This window comes from Plutella xylostella, chromosome 13 (genome assembly GCF_932276165.1).
Source record: "Plutella xylostella chromosome 13, ilPluXylo3.1, whole genome shotgun sequence".
Classification (NCBI taxonomy): domain Eukaryota; kingdom Metazoa; phylum Arthropoda; class Insecta; order Lepidoptera; family Plutellidae; genus Plutella; species Plutella xylostella.
In genome coordinates this window covers 9,354,349-9,376,316 of record NC_063993.1, presented here as the reverse complement: position 1 = coordinate 9,376,316, position 21,968 = coordinate 9,354,349, and the positions used below count along the sequence as shown (strand labels likewise).

The window sequence follows — 21,968 nt, the reverse complement described above, 5'->3', positions numbered from 1 at the left end:
CGTTGGGAATAGAGATGCTACACAATGACGACGCGATTTTCTTTTAATGATAAATATAAAGAATACACGTTTTAAGCAGTACGACTGTGTAAAGTTTAGAAGACCTTTAGGCAGATAGTAATAAAATTGAGCAATATTTATAGTGTCCATTAAGTAGATTGAAACAGGGAATATATCAACATAAAAACTGAAATAATTTTCTAGTTTTGTCATTTTTATTGCATCACAAAATCTGCAGAGTTTTATTAAGTATTTTTATTGATATTGTCTCTACGGGCAATGGTTCTTCTGTAATATGGTAAGTATCTTAAACATAAATTTATAAAAAAATATTTACAGTAGGTATAAACAATGTTATACATGGTGTTACAAAAAGGGTAGTAAGCTGGAAGGAGACTTAGGGGTGTAAGTACCTGCACGTGGCTCTCTCGAGTGGAACCTTTGTGCATATTCCCAGGGTCTTTGGACCAATTCCCACCACGCTGGTCCACTGCGGGTTGGTGGGTTCACATTTATCTAGATGTGCCAAATCTAGATATTATGTAGGTTTCCTCACGATGTTTTCCTTCACCGTTAGAACGATGGTATACATTGTACATACTTAAATTCAAAGAACTCATTGTTACATGTCAACGCTGGGATTCGAACCCGCATCTCTGGCGGGAGAAGCGTGCGCTTACCCGACTGCGCTACCACCGCTCTGACTTAGGGGTAATTCTGTACATCTTTTGTTATATTTTTTCCCATTCCATTTTCAAGTCGTAGTACAAAAGTTCTTCAGAGTATCTCCTTGAGTAGTCCCCATTGTTTTATTAAAAATAGAATATGTTATTTTTTTTTAATATGTTATTTTAAAAATAGAAATTAAATAAAAGACATAGGGAATTTGGTATTTTTTCTTTAATTTCAACCTCTCGACTAGACCTAGGCCTTTCTTTGGAATGTACAAGTGCTTATTAAAATAAAATTTTATAGAAAAACATTCGATGTATAAAAATATCCCCTTAATTAGGTATTTTTAGTATGTGAAATAGTAATGTCTTATAAAGAATCTTAGGTATTGATTGGATCGACAAAATATTAGGTATACACTCTGAAATTTATACAGGAAAATCCATTCATATTTATGTCTGTACATAATATGTTAAAATATGAACGCTATGGTATTGGTATAATAATTTTTATTTATGCTTAGTACTTGTTGAGTTTTAATGAAATCTTTATCTTTTGCTCTAATAAAAATATATTATAATTATTTACAATACTGTACAAATATCTGAGATAATCTTTAATTAACTACTAAATACAATTTGTCACAGTTCTATTAATACTATCAGTGTCTCGCAAACCATTGTCTTAGAATCACGTTCAAAAATAACATTATGAATATCAGTCTTGCTGGTGCAGTCGTTGTATGTCCTGAAAAAAATACAACATTATTTAACACTTTATACTTATCTAAAATGATAATTGATAGCCTAGATTAAAATAAGAGCCTAGATAAACTTTGATCACGTAACTTTTTACTATGGTAACATTATGGGAAGTTCTTAGATATTTTTGCATGAATTCACAATTTTCTTAGGACAAAAGTTGTTCAGAATGATTATTTTTTTTAACAGCCTATTTTAATGAATTACAAGTTTTTACCTATATCTGGTGCTGTTTGCGTGTCAGGAGTATTTGGTTCAGGACTTGGAGGTGGATCTGAAAAAATACATGACATAAATAAATATGTATTATAATTTTACATAAACGGATTGTGTTTATAATATCCCCGTGTGGACACCTTCTATGAGAGTATTATAGAAGTGCGTGGCTCGACGATAGTTTCGGTCGCGATTTCTGTACAGAAAGCTCCTAAAGGCAGGCAGGAACAGGTAAGGCAACTATTGATAACGATAGATAGATACTCTTCAGTACACCAAGAAATATATATATTTTTTTATATAATAGCTTAATAAGGGTACAAAAGGCGGTCTTATCGCTTACAACGATCTATTCCAGACAACCTTTGGATGTATGGACTACAAGAGACACAAATAGGGTACAGTGTACTTAACTAAAATAAATATAGTTTAATTTAAATCTGAAATGCTAGTATGGGGCGCATTTAATACGTGACAAGAGTTTTGCATCGCGCTCACTCACATCGCGCAGCCTCGAGAGCGCGGCGGCGGTGAACTTTTGTCACGTCTTAATAGCGTCCCATGCTACAGGGTCTGGCGATCTCACCTCTATAGAATATATCTCGTTTCCGGCTAACATAGTTGGCGAGCGGCACCTGCATGTCACACAGCAGCTCCACGGTGGGGGGTAGCGCGACCACCCGCACTAGGGCACTGGCGACCGCCGTGTACCGCGAGCTTATGAGGTTGATTGACGTTTTTGTGTTTAATGGCCTGTAACAAAGTAGTGCAAGGTTAGACGAGAGAACTTCTTTTACGGGAAGGAAAACATTGGAAGGCGAAGCGAAGCTCGCGGTGGGGCAGCTAGTCATTAGTCATCTATACTTTTATCCGGGGACATAAGGCTTATAGTACTTTCTACTGTTCAACTACGTAAGGGGTCAATCTTTTCAGTTTGTTTCATATTCTGCCATTATATCGACAGACGTACCGCCTCCTGCATGATAGCTCTCTTTTATTATGGCCAGTACTCACTATCGTTAATTATTGCTCGATAGTTTTACTCGAAGTCGAGTAAAAATCTACGTGTGGACCGCAAAACCCACAGCTCGTTGGAATTAAAGGAAAGTAATTATGCCATGAGTTATACTCGACAGTTTAGCTCAATCGAGTAATATATTATGTGAGTATAGGCCAATAGTTGTATGTCAATCTATAGTAACCATCCAGACAGATTCATCCTAGTGATGCAGTTTTTATCTCAACTGTGCGTCCCAAGTGTATTGAAATGATTTATTGTTTCGTAGCTATTCATCCTTGATGAGAAAAGTGTGTCTTTTCTAAGCAACAAGTAAAAAATAGTTTAGGCCTAGTGAACTAAAATCTTTATATAGGATCGTATCCCTGATGGATATAAGACTGAAGCGTCCAAAGGTAGGAACTGCAGAGCACTCTATCTAGTAGTTAACTATGCAGACACCACTGACCAACCTGTCTTAGGTCTCTCGGCTAGCCCGCTATACATATATCTTTCATTATCTACAGGCTGAATACTGGCTATAGCCAGCCTGGCTTAAAGTGTATAAGTAAGTATTGTAAGAATTTAAATGGATAAAAACAAGAGTTGAATTGTTACGGATCATTTGTGGTCTTATTTTCGAGATAGTTTTCTATAGTTTAAGATGTATGTTCATGATCATCAGGTTCTGGAATATTGTCATGTATAATGAAAGTAATAAGTAAGTGGAGAAATATACAGACTGCTACCTAATGTCTCGCCTAAAAACCTTGTTAGATATAAAACCAAATATGGGCTAAAGTTACATTCGAACACTATTATTTATTACATTGCTGTAACAATTGGTATTGGCTAAGGAATTGCCACGGACACTCAGATATCTCGGGAGCAATGTGCTGCAACTCTGGCCGCCGAGCTTAGGGTAAATAATTCCCATTCCATCCGGAACTTTGCTAACTATTCTCCGAATATGCGAGTTCCCCAAATGCATGTTAAGATGCGCATTTGCAGATGCTTCTTTGGAACCTTGATATCCGTGACACATAGGGTATTAACTTTCAAACAACTATATATACTCGCTACAGTACTTATTAATTGTGTAAATCTGTGTATCTACTTACTGAAATCGCTATTTAAACTCATCGCTGAATGCAGTAAATAATTTCAATATGAAAATATAAATGCAAAACTCATGATTTCACATTGAAATTCGTCGAATAGGCATTTCTGACGATAGAAATAAGTGTTACATGCATCGGTGTAAAATATCAAAGAATAAATTGTTGTCCAATAAACTTTTTTTGTGCTGACCATTGTGACATTATGTTGCATTTCGGGCTCTACATCATGTATGTATTATTAATGGGCACAGCAAGTGCATAAGTGCACATACATACGCTGCACACCAGATCTCACACCCGACATTTCCTAAGTTAAAGCATATGCTTAATCCCCTGTGAATCGAGGTTTGTTGCATGGATGTATCTCTTAACAGGATTGAATCGGTGCCCTGGGAGCGAGGCCGTGTAATGCAGAAGATTGTGTACAATAGTACTTTACAAAATAAATATTAAGTACTAGGTGTTCCCGCGAGCTTCGCTTCGCCTTAAAAAGTTTTCCCGTGGGAATTCCGGGATAAAAGTAGCCTATGTTCTTTCTCAGGGTCTAGACCATATTATGTACCTATACCAAATTTCGTTATAATCGATTCATTAGTTTTGGCGTGAAAGAGTAACAGACAGACAGACAGACAGACACAGTTATTTTCGCATTTATAATATTAGTTAGGATTAGGATAAGAAGAATGACCAGCAAACAGAGTCTTATGTCTAATATAGTTATTTTTTCTAATACTGAGTAAAAACCTAACTACTTACTAAAATGATTATAATGGTTTAGTAGATTATGGTAAGTAAGTATATTTTTTCAGCAACTTAAAAAATCTGTTAATTTCATCTACCTAATAAGTTTGGCACACTTTCATGTTTACAAATGAAGAGATTTATTTGAAACTTTATAGTACTTATATAATATCGCTTTTACATTAAAATAAAATTACCTCATTAAAGGTCACATTTTATCCTTCCACGCCCATGGGAAAACCTTTTCACATAAAGTGAAGCTCGCGGGAAAAACTTATACCAAGAATACCTAAATAATAAAATAAAAGGGAAATATATTTACCTATTCCCCGCCATTATAATGATTTCGGGCCTCGGGAATACTCCTTCGACTGAACAGATTATGTTTAACCATCCATCTTCTAATCGATCTTGGATCATGTCAAATCTTTTTTCTGGTACTGAAACAAAGGGAAAGCCTTTATTGGTAATATAATAAAGTTATATAGGTACGTAAATATGTATAAAGTAAAGTAAGTTTTATACACTCACGAGCAATGAAAAAGTTCCAGTTTAATTAGTAATAATAAAAAATTAGAAATAGGTAATTAGTTGAAAGAGATGCAACCGAATATAACCAGATAAAAATTTAAATAGGTATTATGATCAAAATTTTGTAAGTGGAACTTTTTTATTGCTCGTTTATACTTACTCATACAATACAATACTTATAATATAATATACTTAATTAAAATCATAATTTGTTTGGTATTGGAATAATCTAAAAACATGCTTAGAAAAAATCTAAAATGATTCAAAATAAGATGGCTAGAGTACAACGTAATGTCATCCTGAGCCGAGATTTCATATTTTAATACGTCAATAATTTGACTCGCAAATCCAATCGCAGGAAGATTTAACCATACAAAATTATAATATGTATGCTGAAATCTAATCGGAATATCTCCGATATTACTTGTGGCTGTCATATGCTTGACGTTATTGCAAGTACAGGAAATTGCCACAGTTCTAGTAAACTAAAAAACAGTAATAAATTCTACTCATCAAACTCAAAAATCAAATATACAATATTTAATCGTACTGCGGGATTCTATTCTATTCTCTGAGGGGGTGTAAGTACCTGCACCTGAATCTCTCGAGTGGAACCGTTGTGCATATGTGCATGTACTGCGGGATACTAATAAGGCCTAAAATCCTTCCTTCATTCGAAGGACGTGATGGGTCGTGATGATGATGATGACTGCGGGATTTTGAAACGAACACTATGTTTCTTCGACAAAGTTGTTCACTTTGACCAATAGGTTCGGCGGTTCCACACTGCCATTTATCACGCTGTATGTTGCGTGAATGCGTGTCCAAACGTTGCTTGCAAGTACCCATCCCATTGCTGTTTGTATAGAACACGCACAGTCCAACACACAGAAAACGCATCTACCTCCGTTCATATAATTCACACAAAACGCAGCGTGATGAGGGGAAGAGTGACAATCGCCTAATGTGATAAAATTTATCTGGAGCATAACTATAATTTCATGATCATCATCAATATCAGCCTATCGTTCGTCAGTCCACAGTCCATTGCTGGACGTACACCTCTCCCTAAGCATGCCACTGGATGCGATCCATAGCTTTTCGCATCCAATAATTACCTAAAGAATGTTATTTAACGCCATAAAAATACAGCCACCGTTAGTATAGATAGTGGAACAAACCCCTGGATTACCGCTCTTTGTGCATCGGTGAACTGGCAGGAAATTATATCGTGCAACTTTGCATGCAATATTACAAGGAAAATATACCTTTAAAGCAAGGTACTACGTAGTATGTATAGGTATCTAGTAATATTGGTAGGCCTTACTGGTACCTACTCTGTTTATTGTTCATTCAGGGTGTATATTCTAAATTCTAGCTAGATAGTACCTAATATATTTGTAAAAATAAAATTCTAATTTTGTATTGTAAATAAATTATTTTGTAATTACCACAAAGTATGAATTGAATAATACATTCTATGAACCTTACGTAACACGGTTTTAATCTTAGTTTCATGATGTTATTTTATAATATTTTACTAGGTATAGGTGTTTGCTTTCTGCTTTTAATAAAGATTATTAATATTTCTATAAAGATTATTAGTTATAGGAGACTAAGAGTTCATTTCTTCATACATTATAAAGTGTAAAAAAAACAGTCTTATGTATTTTCACGTGAATCGACATAATATACAGAGTGTTGCAAAAAGGGTAAAAGATTCGGGCTTAGATATAACATGCTGCACATGCTGGGTTCGGCTTAGTATGACCCATTTTGCAACACACTGCAGACTTCACAAAATACATCGATATTGCTTGACGTCAGCAAGTAATTTCGTAATAAATTTGTGAATTTCTTTGTGAGGCCTAATTAGTAAAGTTGGTTGCGTAGGAGTGAAGATTACGCACACAAAATGTTAAATTCAAGTTACACGAGACGAGTACAAGATTGGTAACTTAGTTACAACGACAAAACTTGGACAAGAAAATTACTTATTTGTGTACCCTAAGATATTCCTTTGATTATAATATAATGAAAGCCATATTCATGGTAATATTTTTACATAAGATAATAATAATAATAAATGAATAGGATGTTTTCCGTTTTATTTTATTTACTTAATTCAAAAGCTAAACGGAATTTAATCAACCAGTTTTTTTGTATTCTCAGTTACTAAAGAGCTCGTTAATTAGTTTCAAAACGTCAAAAAAACTTCTTCTATAAACTTCCATAAAGCCAACTGTTTGTTAACATATAGCATATAATAAATCCTCCCCAAACTAGAGATTAATAAACATTATCAATTCAGCAGTCACTAAATACTAGTAGCAGCCCAATGAACGCAAGGCTTTAACGAATTTCCTATACGGTGACACTAATGGAATACAAATTGGTTAGCGCCGAGCTAAACACATCAATATTTAACACTATCGACGTCGCTCGCACACGGAGCATCCTGTACATAACTGAAGAGACAAACTGAGTTAGACTTTTAAAACGTCCTGTAGACAAGAATAAACATGTAGTGTATTTTGTGATCTTACTGTGCTGGTAACATCATTACAGAAACAAGACTAGAAAGAATTGGGCAGATAGTTTTAAGATGAAAAGTGGGTTACTGAATTTATAAAATGGCCCCAGTTTTTTAAAACATTTGATTTAATATTTGAATACGACCTTTATGTTTTAAATTGGTAATATTCTAATGCACTGTTAACTGTACTAGCAGACGTAATTTAGCTAACCTTTTCCATTTAGGAATAATTTAGTGCTGTATTCACTGGAACTTTTTTCATAGCTAGCGAGTGTATTAATCACCCTGAAACAATTTCTAACCACCACCCTCCACCACTCCTTCCCCACCCCAACTCACCGAACACAGTCATAGGCCGCGTCCTCTGGTCCTCGGCCAGGAAGGTGGAGACCACACACGTGTAGTTCCCCGTCAGCTCGGGACCTGGTGACGTGATGCGGAGAGCTCGATGCTGGGTGTACGGGTTTTGCGACACCCTGTGTGTTAGGTCCAGCTGTAAAATTTTACGGAGATATTTAATGGGGTTTTCGGAGCGGGAAATATTTGGGAGGCATTGTTGGTGTAGTGCTTGGGATTTGTCTCAGTATCTATATTCTTATCATAGGGATAAAATATAAAGTAAACGTGAGTTATGGACAGGGTGCCGTGATGCGCAGCGCGCGGTGCTGTGATGTTTACGGTTTTTGCGACACCCTGTGTTTTAAGTCCTGCTGTGGAATGTTACAGAGATTTTTATTGGGGATTTCGGGTTTGGGTTAATATAAACATTCTTGTGGTAGATACTTCATTCATACCACTTTTTCTTATTAGCGTGTCGGTCACTAAAACTAGAGCTGGCGGAAGATTACACTAGAGTTTGTCACCGTTAAATTTGCATCCGTCACTGACTTCCTAGTTTGCGGCGGACTTACCATAATTATACAAACGTAAGGGACAGTTTATACGTCACTCGAGAAACAAAACAGCCATTTCTAACGGTGGGTCCTACCACAATAACTTAGACAGTGTTTACCTCATGTTTACAGCTTTTAAACACCTGATAAATCTATAAAACGTTGTTATCAACACTTGCTAAACAATGTTTAAACATTTTTGTAGTAATACAGTCAGTCTCCAATTCCCACCTTATCCCTCAGCAGTCCCAACGCCTGCGGGCGCTGCGGCGGGATCCACTGGTACACCGGGCGCGCCCTGTCCGCGAGGAACCACTGCACCACGAGCCCCGTCACGTTGTCCGCCGCGTACTCGCAGTCGAGAGTGACGGCCTCCGTGCCGTATTGGATCACTTCTTAGCGGTTGCTTAGCTCTAGTTTTAGTAAAACTAAAGCTAGCGCAATTATGGTTGCGCACCGTTGTGAAAGGATTCGCCAGTTATATTCGCACCAGTCACTGACTTCCTAATTTGCGTCGGATCATAATGATTATATATACTTACGTAAAAAAGCCATTTATCCGTCAAACTAAGAAACACAAGGCTCTACGATGCTCTAACATCTGGTAAATATGTCTAATTTTGTTTTAAACACTCGCTAAACAAGTCTCTAAGTCGCACCTTATTCTTCAGCAGTCCCAACGCCTGCGGGCGCTGCGGCGGGATCCACTGGTACACCGGGCGCGACCTGTCCGCGAGGAACCACTGCACGACGAGCCCCGTCACGTTGTCCGCCGCGTACTCGCAGTCGAGAGTCACGGCGTCCGTGCCGTATTGGATCACTTCGGGGACTCGCATGCTGGTTATACGGACGGAGTTGACACCTATTGGGAGGGAGAGTAATGATATTAGGAAATTAAATATACAGAGAAATTAGATATATCGACGACGGTGGAAACATTTTCGATGTTCGTATTTGGAATGGCATTTAAATATATTTTTTGTTTTGTATTAAAAGCGTTCGGTAGCATTTAGGCCGCGTTCATGGCACCAGCAGCGTGCGGATTGGCGGTACCAACTAGTATTACGTAATCTATGGTGGAGAATTTAAATGGATGTCTGTTCAAATTCTTTGCTGGTATGCTGGTACTCCATATATCACCATATTGTGGTTTATCATTTGAAACTGCACCATAATAATAATATCATCTAAAACATAAAATTAATGATCCATTCACTCAATTATACTGCGGTATATTCCAGGTGGGTGTAGTGAGTCGTGTAACGGGACGGGTTAAATAAACCGACGGGTCAAATGCGCGTATTGACTTTAAGTTATACCGGTTTTATTAGTATAGGATATATTGGCCTTAAAATTTTAGGACCTTCCCGCTAGTGATTCAATTATTATTAGGTAGTTTGCGTTGTATCTGAGATATGATATTATTGGATATACTATTTTAGCCGATATTCTTGCTGTCTATATTAATACCTACTTAGTAAGTGTTATTTCATATTTTTTTACTTTACATTAAAGTGACAAAGTACAACTTGACCTAATCAGGCGGATCTGGTCATGCATTATTTTCATATGGACCTAACATACTCTTCGACAAGTAAACGCCGCTTTAAAAACTAACTGTATACTACCCCAAAAAACTTTAAACACTGTTTAACAAATTAATGTTTAAAACGAAATTTGACAGAACTTGTAGCAGTTTGACAGCGCTAAATACCTGTTAAATACTAAATGTACTACCACAAAAAAACTTTAAACACTAGTTAACAAATGTTTAAAACGAAATTTGACAGATTTTGTAGGCGTTTGACAGCGCTAAACACCTGTTAAATACTGTCTAAGTTTTTGTGGTAAGGCCCTAAGCTTCTATAAGCTCTTATGTAGAATTAATCTGATTACATTGCTGAACCCCATATTGCAAGAAACGCTGGACAATACCGCATTTATCGTGATTATTCACCGTATCGCCGCTGAGTACTAGCGACGCGGAAAGAGGGGGTCAATAAGACAACATGTGGACATTGGAGCCATATGGTTGTTATGATATAATTTTTGGGATACTATATACACTCACGAGCAATAAAAAAAAATCAGTGGCACCAAGTTACTTCTAAACGGAAAAGTCTAGCTTGATGACGCCGTTTGCAATATTGAAGAAGGTACATTTACACAACTGTTTACAAAACTACTCAAGATTTTAAAGACTTAAAATATGGATATACAATTTTTTGTATCGAAGTCTTTGCTATCACTAATTATCTGCAGGTTTATTTAAATTTAAAGGTACCTACTTAAGTATATTCAATCAATTCCAGGGTAAAAAGTATAAACTACCGATTTATAGCGTAGAAAGAAACGGCAAGAGCACAAAGTTTAAAAGGGAAGTATTTTTTATCGAGAAATATGCAGAATATTTACGTAATCAACCTGCGGAACCGGGGGTGCGCAGTGAAGTGAGACTCTATGCTCTTGCGCAGGTTTCCACCAACCAACCCTGCATACCGTTTAGCTCTACCTACGTTGAAGTAAGGGGGGTTTTCTACTAACACAACTGTAGGGGAAGTTGGTGAATTGGTGTAACCGGACGTTGTCCTGTGCATTACCTGTGTATCCTGCAATCCTGCGTGGTAAAACGGATATTTGATGTTGGGATAAATTCTTTATGGATTTTGTTTTTTTGGAAAGGATGTTAACAATGTGCGGTGTTATTTATTGGGAGTGGTATTAATTTATTCAGGTAATAGTGTGTGTGTAACTGTGTATATTGGTTTGCCATCGATTGATTCGATCACTTATTAAAATTCTCACGTATGCATTAAAGTACGAACATGAACAAAACAGAGCTCACTGATAAACAATACATATATGTATGTATGTACTTATGTAAGAACTAACTAAAAAAAAAATCGTACCAGACAGTCCATCGCAAAAAACCCTAAGTAAAAAAGCTCCCTTCAAGACACGTGCCCTAACATCTGACACCCTCAAAAATGCGTCGGAATTTTAACAAAAAAACACTTAAGGCCATACGGCAGGCGCGTAATTAGCATCTCTATCTCGATCAGCGGAGTGTGACGATCGGAGGGTTACTTTATCTTGACAAAAGACGAACGCACGAGAGCTGTCATACAATCGGTATGGTTAATGCAACGAGGTAGAGTTGTGGTTAGCATAGCAGCGCGGCGAAATTTCGTATTTATACGTTTTAAGCTAGAATTACTTTAGATCAACGATATACAGAGAAGTAGTGTCAAAAAAACGTCTGGATAAAGAACACCCCACTTCTACCACTGAACTCGATCTTATTTTGAATTATTTAGATTAGAAAATTTGTGACTTTATTCATTCATTTCAATCATTCATTTATTCAATTCAATTCACAATAATAAATTGTATCTGAATGTCACTTAAAAATACTTACAACTAAAAACTAAATCAAGAAAAATTAAAATATAAATTGTTGCATGCAGTACATATTTACACTTAATAGTATTGAATAAATAAATTGTAGTTATAAATTAGAGTAAATTAATAATAATAAAAAAAAAAAAATATAATAATTATGAAGTTAATACAATTAAAATGTCAAAATCAATCATGCATATTGATATATTCATCTAATGTGTAGAAGCACTTTTCCAACAAGAAGGCACGCAAACCGTTTTCAAACCTTGTGACATTGTCAATTTGTTTTAAGTCGATTGGAAGCTTGTTATATAGGAAAACTGCCTGGTATCGCGCACAGTGTTTCGCAATTTTCAGTCTAGCCGTCAACATTTCAATACGAATTTCTTTCCGTCTCGACTTGTTTCTTGTCGTTCTCTCGTCAGCTGACTCATACCTAGGCAAGTTTTTAGCGAGGTAAGTTAAAAGTACTAAAATGTATAAGGAAGGGACGGTTAAGATGCCCAACCTAACAAAAAATTCTCTACAGGAGACCCAGGGTGCAATTCGTACCATTGTTCGTATGGCCCGTTTTTGACTTACGAACGCTTTCCTCATATTGTAGTAATGACTTTGACCCCAGAACATTATGCTGTATCTTAACCTCGACTCCACTAATGCAAAGTATACCATTTTGAGACGTTCGAGGCTAAGCTCATCTCTTAAGCTTCTGATAGCAAAGCATGCTGAACTAATTGAACCCTCTATTGATATAAGCTCCTGCTTCCAGTTCAGGAATGTGTCAATGGTAACACCTAAGAACTTGACTTCTTCAACCAAACCGATCTTATCTCCATTGAACTCAATATCCAGCGTATCATGATTTCTGGCTGTGTTTCTGAAGATAATAGCACTAGTTTTATTTGGGTTCAAGTGGAGATTGTTGCTACTGAACCATGTATCGAAAGCTCTAAGAGCTGCTCTAACGTTTTGATTCAGTGTGTTAAGGTCGTCAGCATACAGTACCGCGTTTGTATCATCTGCATATAAAACTAATTCAATATTTGGGATATTTCGGTACATATAGCTGATGAGATCATTTGTGAAGGTGATGAAGAAGATTGGGCCCAGAATTGATCCCTGAGGAACACCTCTCGTCACCTTAACCATTTTAGACTTAACAACCCTTTCTGTGCCGTTGTCGTCACATTTTAATTCAACAAATTGATGTCTATTTTGTAAATAATTTTTAAATATGTCAAACGCTTGTCCTCTTACTCCGTAGTGTTCTAATTTAGTTAGTAATATTGAGTGGTCGACTGTGTCAAAAGCTGCACTTAAATCTAGAAATAAACCAAGCACCTTCTTACGATCGTTCAGCTTTTTTATAGTGTCGTCGACAAGAGACTCAATGGCATCTATTGTACCAACTCCCTTCTGATAGCCAAACTGTCTATAGTTTAATACCTTGTTGGTATTTAAGTGTACTATCAGTCTGTGTTTGAGTAGTTTTTCGTACAGTTTGGATAAGGTTGGTAGCAATGAGATCGGTCTATACTTTTTTGGGTCAGTTCTAGAGCCTTTTTTAAAAATCGGTAGTATTTTAGCAATTTTTAACTGTTCTGGAAATATAATATGTTCCATACAGTTGTTAAAGAAGATAGCCAATGGTTCAGCCAAGATATCGATATTTTCCTTTATGACGCTTATAGGTATATCATCGTAACCACATGACCACTTGTTTTTCATTTTGGCTACTAATTTTATAAGCTCCTCTGATGTGACAGTTTTAAGATGCATGTTTTGTTCTACTCTATCTGTGCTGTCTATAAGTATGGAATGTGATGTATTAAAATTTTCTGTAACTGCTTGTTCACTATTGTCAAAAACTTTACTAAATAAGTCTACAATTATTTTAGGGTCATCTATAATCCTATTTTCTTCTTTAAGTATTATTTTTTCTTTTGCTTTTTGTATTTCTTTGTTCCGATGTTTGTTGATTACTTTCCATATTGATTTTGATGAAAATTCTGATTTGGAAAGTTCTTTCGTGACAGTGTTCTTTTTTAGTGCCCGTATAACCTTACGATAAAGTGAAATGTATCTGTGCTTGTATTGTAATACCGATTCATCATTGGTTCGGTTTCCGGAACCTAAGAAACGCTTCATTTTGCTGGAAACCCTTAAACCTTTTGATATCCACTGAATCTTGTTTTCCTTATTCAGGTGAATTTTCTTCGTCCGCTTAACAAAGCTGCAATTGAATATTTCTGAGAATCTGTGTAAAAATCCGTTTATGCCAAGCGAATTCCAGTTTTGGTTCTGAATTTTACTCCTGAAAGTATTATTATTTTTAGTACTGAAAACTCTTTGCTCTTTGTAAATATATTGACTGTTACCATTGCGGCTGGCGGAAGAAGCTGAAGTCTTGTATGTGGCTGTGATACCTGCGTGGCCATCTGCCATATTGTTATGGTCAATTTTAATATTCAGTATGTCATCATTAGGAAGGTTTGTCAATACGTTGTCAATGCACGATTGTGAGTTGTTACGAATAAAAGTTACATCATCAATGAGCGGTCTAAAATTAAAACAAGTCAAGAGATTCAAAAAGTCATTCTTATGGTTACTATCCGCTAAAAGATCTACGTTAAAATCGCCCACGAGGATGACCCTCTTGTTGAAAAAGTGTTCCATTAGTGATTCCAACTTATTCATAAAACAGTCGAAGTTCTTGTCAGAAGGTGTACGGTACAAGCATAGGATATGTAAGTTCGTATCATTATCCTTTATGCCACAGATTTCAAAGCAATCCATTTTATAAAACTTTTTACAAATTTCGAGTTCTTCAAATTTACAACTTTGGTGACCTAATATAAGAGAACCACCTCTAGACTTAATCACTCTGTGATTATATGAGGCCATATGGTAATTGTTAATATTAAAAAGTGGAGCTGAAAATTTATTTAGAAAGTGCTCTGTCATGCAAACGTACATAGGTTGGTCCTTCAGACAGTTAATATATAATTCAAATTCATCCTTTTTATTATTAATACTACAGACATTTTGATAAAATATGTGAACATTTTTTATGTTAGGCTTTACATTATTTTCAACAGCGAAAAAATTCTTCACTTGTTTGAGTACTGGCCGAATGATAGTTTACAATATTTGTTTGTGTACATACACTGCTAGAATATAAACTCTCCTGTTTTTTCTTATACATTATAAATTTGTTCATATATTCTATTTTTAACGTTTGTCGAAGGAGAAGCCTACATGCGTGAATACGGTGAAACATTTTTGGGTTTTCGCTGTGATAATCAATCAGATCAGCATACATAACATTATCAAACAAACAACATATTTGGTGAAGTACTGTATTGAGACTGTATTCATCTATGCACATATTCCTGCATACATTACCCACTATCACGTTAGTATGTGTAAGTAAGGATAATGAATGCTTTAGATTTGACTCTAGGGATCTGATGTTGGAGTCGTGTGATCCTGCTAGAATAATTACATAGTCAGATTTAGTTAAATTTTTACATTGTGATACACAAGACATCAAAACCTGTTCCATGTTAGCATTTTGTTTTATCATAGAACATACTATATAATTATTCCCTTCTAGCTGTTGTAAGATTTGTCGCATATGTCTCCCTTTTTCGTCAGCGAACAAAAATATTTTTCGCTTATCTAGCGAATTGGGAGACTGTTTTGTCTTGTCACCACTGTGATATGTTTGGTTTTGTAAAATATTTGCCGGGATATGCTCCGATGTGTTTGGGCTCGTTATGTCTACGATACTAGCGACGTCTGGATACTTTTTGCTGCAATGGTATGTTCGAGATTTTTTGTTCTCGTTGATGAAAGCTGGTAGTTGGGATTCTGTACTTTTGCGATACAATTCCATAAGTGCATTGTTACTAAGTTGATTTGGTGATGTTTTTGGTATTCCCATTTTTGTGGTAGTTGCAATTTGTTTCCTATATTGCGGGGAGCAAAACTTTAAAGGTGTGGAGCATTTAGAGGATGGTCCTGGAGAATGGCACACTGTTTTATACCTTTTTATAGTAGTTTCACAATCTATTAGTTTCTGTTTAAGAGCAACGTTTTCGCTGTTGAGATTATCGATTTCGTTATTTGCAACATTCAACTCTAGTGTTAATTTTTCAAGCTCATTTTGTAGTTCTAGTGTGTACTGTTTGTCCTCTATCAAGTTAGGAAGACTTTGATAGGATATGTCCAATAAGGATTCGTTTTCTGAGAAGCTCAATCTTTTGGTACGTCTTCGTGTAGTTATATTCTCATTTTCCATTTTTAAATTGGTGCACCTGCACCTGGTGCCACCTATAGTGTAATATTGGTACTGCTTAGAACAATCTTAATAAGGCAGGTTAATTCGTCTTTTTAGTTTATTTCTGATTTTAACGTGGTATTCGTTGATTTCGATCATAAATAAATTACAAAAGAATCATCGTGCGACGGGATCGAACCCGAGCCTCTCGGATGGCGAGTCGGAGTCTTATCCGACTGGGCTACTCCTCAGTTAGAGGGCATATTGAAATAGGTGATCTTGTTCAACGTTTTCTTTTTGTTTTCAATTTAACCGTTAGTGGACTTTGGTCAAGTGATATCGACACAATGATGCAAGTTAAATGATTGTTAATTCACTATCACAGAAACCACTTGATAATCACTTAATTGTTTCACATTTATTTTAACTTGATAATTAGTTTTATATTCACATGTTTTAGTATTTATAAACACTTTATTTATGCACTTTAGTTTGTTATGATATACTATGTTATTTAATTATTTTATAGTCGTTTAATCACTTAGATAACACTTTTGCAGGTCATTTATGACTGTACGTAGGTTTTAATGTTACTTTGAACATATTTTAGTAGTTGTGTCTATTTTTATTAAATTTTCGAAAATCGTATCTCTCTAAGTAGACTGTATTGAGCGACGGTGGCGCCCTCTCTGTAGACTGTATTGAGCGACGGTTGTCATTGGTACAATGGTTGTCATTAGGTTAGCTGTAAGACAATGCTATTAGCATTAAGTTCGCCTATGTAGGTACATATTTATTATTGTGCAATTAAGAATTTAATAATAATAATAATAACTTAAAACGGTTTGTCAGTAAAGCAAATGTGGACAGTTTCATGCTTTGTTTTTGTATGTGACACACAGCTCCATCTGGTTCGGATATTCTTAATCTAAGAGAACTACCATTCTGAGACCGGTTGAGCGCGTGCTCTCCGTTCCAGTTGGCGACTCGCAAATGAGAATAGGAACGCATGGCAGAATAGGGGTCTTCCTAAAGGTGCGATCAGACGGTTAATTTTTCGTTCATTTCTGTCTTTTATTCGAAACTATACGTGTGAACACAAAATGAAACAAGAGTGCCGAATGTATTCATTAATGAATCGATCCTACAATGCTTGATTTTGGCATTCGAATTTTTCATTCCCACTCCGAATGAAAAAGTGAACAGTCTGCACACAGAATGAACGTTTATTCGCATTCGGCCATTTGAGACGCACGACCTCACCCGACGACAGATTATTGAAAATAATAAATGAACGTTCATTTCTTGGTCATTCCCAATTTGTCGTGTGAACATGGAACCGTTCCCTCGACTGAATATTCACTCGCATGAACCGGCTGATCGCGCCTTAAGGTTACATACGCAGGTGCTAGCCACCGCCGGTTGTAACTAGCATGGTAATGATAGTGCAGTATTGACTTTTAGTTCGTCTATTTTTACTTCTGCCGCAACCGCACGGTAGTTGCCTAACTATTTGTGGAATTCTAAGTTTTGCAGTCAAAATAGATTCTTGCATGTTCGGTAGACAGCGATATTATATTCATGAGTAATGAAAAAGTTCCAGTGACGTATGGAGCAGCAATGGCAGGTGGAACGTTTTCATTGCTTGTAAGTGTAGTAATAGGTGGATCTTTATCTAAATTGCATGTTGTAATGAAGATTGCACCATCACTGCCCCTAGTCTTATCCATGCATCTCTTTGAAAAATTACACCCTTCATTTTTCAAACGCACTCCACTTTATCCACTTCTTGCATAATTTGCACTTTTCTTTATAATCTTGAACAACATCTGAGGTAGATACTATTTTTCTTGCTCAAGGCACACGTCGTCACGGCATGTTAATTCCAGAATTCTGTGTTCACTATAAATTGACCTCTAGTTACAGCTAAATGTTCTGCTAATATGATCCTTGTTGTAAACGGAGTAAGAATGTTCAATTGTTTCTGTAAGGTATAGAAACGGGGACTAGTTTGTGCACAAAGGAGCTTTACCGTTTAGAGAATAGACAGGATGTATGGTCTCATAAACACACGCGACTTTTTGTTGCGATACTCTTTTAATTTGTGAAAGAAATAAAAATGCGTTAGCCAACCGATGGACATATAAACTTGTTCTGTAGGAACATAAAAAAAATGTGGAGACATGTCACACACAGCAACCCACCAAAACACCCCAAACTAGGCAGAGCATATGATATGGATGTCGCGCAGCTGATATAATCTACACAAATACATGGATAGATACATAATATACATATGAAATAGATAAACGACATTAACCTCACTGGACAAACACAAATGTTCATCACACACATGATTACCCTGGGCGGGATTCGAACCCACGGCCCCAAGCTTCGGAAGCAGCTTCACTAGCACCTTAGCTACGGTGCTGTCATAGTATTATAGTTTAAAAACTCAAAGCTAAAGAAAAATTGCAAGCATCTTAAAATCCAAGTTGAGATAAAAATCTAAGTTTCTTTGCCCTCAAAAGTCACTTTAATGTTAATAAGAGTTACGTCCAATGTCACTTTTGTCGTTTGAATATTTAAAGCGAATACTGGAACTGAGTTAAAACTTCGATGTACAGCAACGATGTTATAATTTAAGATTGACGTAGATATTGTTATAAAAACTAAACGTGACTACAAAGAGGAAGTTCCTTTTAAAAATTGTAGAAGAAATCTTTAATGAAACACTTGATTTTAAAACTCTTCATTCGAAGACATTGATAGCGTGTGTAAAAAGTAGAGAATAAAACGTTCTGATTTTAAAAGGGTTTAGCATAATAACTTTTACTTAAAGTCTGATTTTTTTATCTCAGATACTAAATTGAGAGATTCTGAACGGTTCATCAAGAGTCGATTGTCCCGCGATTAGGTGACGTATCGCGCTATTGGCGGACAATCGACTGTTGAACCGTTCAGAGCTAGTAGCACGGGGCGCATTTAAGACGTGACGTAAGTTTTGCATCACGCTCACTCACATCGCGTAGCCTCAAGAGCAAGAGTGACGGAGAACTTTTCACGTCTTAAATGCGCCCCGTACTAGCCCTCTCAAAATCTATCAATTTAGTATCTGAGATTTAAAAAAAACAGACTTTAGTTGATGTTTAATGTACCTAGCCACACTACTTGCATGATTAAATATTCAATAAACATTCTTGACTGACAGTCTACCTCTCTATGCACTATTTACCACTGCAGTAGGGTGACAAAGTTTCAGGAACAACGCGGGACATTGCGGCGACTCCAGTTGCAGCGTTTAGCTTCGAGATGGATGTAGATGGCGCCCTAAGTGCTAAATGTGGTCGTGGGTCCGTGCCTGCAGTGTGTACAGCTTACTTTAGCAGTTAATCTATAGGTATACCATTGTATTTGTACATCAGTCAGGTATTAAGCTTAGAATTTCTGCCAGTACCTAACACTCGCTGCTACAAATAAACCTAGTGGTTTTCGGTAGTGGCTAAATGTAATTAAGTAAAAACATGTAATTGGGATAAATAAATAAATTTTAAAAAAAGTTCTCTTCTTCGTGAAAAAATCATGGCTAGCAAAGTAAGTGGCATCCTACAAAATGTATAACGTTTCAATAAACCGACCAAATGAAAGAGTACACTTTGAAATAAATTACTAATAAAACACAGCAAGAAAACAAAAGACGGTCGCGTGCGGCGGCGTCTGCCTTGAACGTTCACGCTTCAGTTATTAAGTGAGCAATGCACACCCGCCTTATGAATTCCGCACAATACCGGCTGGTGTTTGCGAAAAAGAAAAATAAAATTTCGTTTTTTGAAAAGAGAACTGTCTTTGTCTGCTGCTCTGTTGTTTGTATTGACATAATCAGAATAATTACTACAGTTTTTTTTTTAAATTTATAGTTGCAGTTTGTTTGTAATAATATTATGCTTATTTGTTTACATATTTTATGTAATATGTAAAATGTAATATATAATGACACAATAAAGTTGAATCGTCCATATGTATTATGTTGCAGTTTTATATGTACTGAGTTATGTAGGTGGCAAAAATCAGTATAGGAATAAAACATTATTCGAAAGCCAAAAAAGTATTAAACATAAGCCTACTAGGCAGCTAGGATATGTAAAATCACTAAATAAACAATACCTACTGTTTTTAATTTTTCCCCTGTCACCATAAAATAAAGTTTCCGTTTTATCTACACTACAGTCCGGCAGACGAACTTTTTTTCACAAACTATACTCATAAATTACTGGTGTCATAACTCCAAACATGGTGCATAAATACGGGACTTTTTAGTTGTGTTCCAGGCCATTTGTGTTGGTCGACAAAGTTTTGATATAATAGGTAAGGACTAGTCGTTTATTTCAGAAAAACTAAGTTAAAATAAATTATTTAGGGACTTTGTTTTTAAAGTTTTGTTGAGTATTCTACAAGAATTCATTGAACGTCTTGAACATCATGTACAAGACAACTAACTGATATGATACTGTTTCAATGTCACTCTGTATACAATAGTTGTGAAGTGTTGGAGTCCTGAAAAATTTTACCAAGTAAGTAAGTCTTTGTTATTATAAAATAACAAAGACTTACTTATCAATCGTAACAGGGATTATGGGACTCAGCAGATGTCGTAAAGGGTTCTATTGATGGCAATTTGCTTTCAGCATTATGTTGTCAAACGCCATTAGCAGTGACAGTTTTGTATCAGAATATTGTCGTTGAATGGGAAATAATAAGCTACAAATACGCTCATTTTTCTCCTTGAGGAATTTCACACTTTAAATAATTAATAAGTTTGATAGGTACCCAACCTATAGCAGATTCTAAAAGCTACAAGGGTGCTGACAAAAAGTACCACTTGCCACTGAGATCCACTGTATTCCACGTACATGGCTAAAGTTATTGAACGCATATAAATAATACCGAACTTACACTGTAATACAATTGTCAGTTTCAGCAACCACCACATTGTTCTTGATTCAAACGTTCACAAATTAACGAAACCATCTATCACGCGCACAGAACTTCAACACAACAAAAACACTCCATATTCGAAATACGTTTAGAAACGTCAAATTCAAAATGCACTTCGCGCGCTCCGCGTTCTAAGTTTAAAACTTGTATGGGTTGCGTGTGTGGTGGCCAGTATCGGGTTTGGAACTAACCGTCGGGGCAAGTGGCGTCCTTGTAATATACCCCCCCTGTAGTTACTCTCTTCGGACTCTAACCTACCTATTTGAGGCGTATTTTTCGCCCTACATAAATTGGAACGGAACTGAAGAGAAGTTTTGTAACGGTATACGTGTTTTGCATTATTCGTTTGGCCAATACGTGATCGTCTAGTCTAGCGGTTAGGACTCTACATTGCCGAAGTAACTCAAGTTCTTTTAGGAGGTTGAGAGAATCCCTACCCTAGCACTAATCCCTGGTTTATCTAATTTTTAGGACAACAGAACAAAGCTCAAGCAATAGTTATTTCTTAAAAATATACATAATTGAGAGTGATTTAAAAGTATATATTATATATATATATAAAAAGGGTTTTTAATTTGAATAGAAGGTGCGCCCCGCCTCGCACACCCTATGAAGGACGACCAGATCCGTCCACCAGACCCATCTACCTTCTCTAGCCCACTGGCTCTATTCAAACTGGTTTTTTTTGTCAGTCAGTCCCTAGGAAAGGATCTATTGATTGGGATCCAGATGATGTTAATAATATTTTATTCAGCTTCACAATTCGGCACGGATATCTCCTGAGCCTACTTAAGCATTTATTCGACACGGATATTTCCTGA

At 36.2% G+C, this 21,968-nt stretch overlaps 1 protein-coding gene across 1 annotated transcript; it reads right to left on the bottom strand.

The window, feature by feature from the left end:
* Positions 1 to 1,101: 1,101 nt before the first annotated feature.
* LOC105387157 lies at positions 1,102 to 21,344 on the bottom strand. Its single transcript, XM_048625153.1, has 7 exons — positions 21,106 to 21,344; positions 9,128 to 9,330; positions 7,915 to 8,068; positions 4,831 to 4,948; positions 2,236 to 2,402; positions 1,651 to 1,707; positions 1,102 to 1,419 (listed from the first exon to the last, which is right to left on the bottom strand). Exons 1-7 carry the CDS (start codon positions 21,140 to 21,142, stop codon positions 1,334 to 1,336), a joined length of 822 nt encoding a protein of 273 aa, XP_048481110.1. The 5' UTR covers positions 21,143 to 21,344; the 3' UTR covers positions 1,102 to 1,333.
* Between the last annotated feature and the right edge of the window lie 624 nt (positions 21,345 to 21,968).

What these genes read in the sequence shown, in the direction of transcription:
- LOC105387157 (XM_048625153.1), bottom strand. Translation starts at nt 21,142, where the DNA reads ATGTGGTGGTTGCTGAAACTGACAATTGTATTACAGT. An exon ending in ACTGACAATTGTATTACAGT is followed by an intron (nt 9,331 to 21,105) that starts GTAAGTTCGGTA and finishes CCCTCCCAATAG; the next exon opens with GTGTCAACTCCGTCCGTATA. An exon ending in TGGGACTGCTGAAGAATAAG is followed by an intron (nt 8,069 to 9,127) that starts GTGCGACTTAGA and finishes AAAATTTTACAG; the next exon opens with CTGGACCTAACACACAGGGT.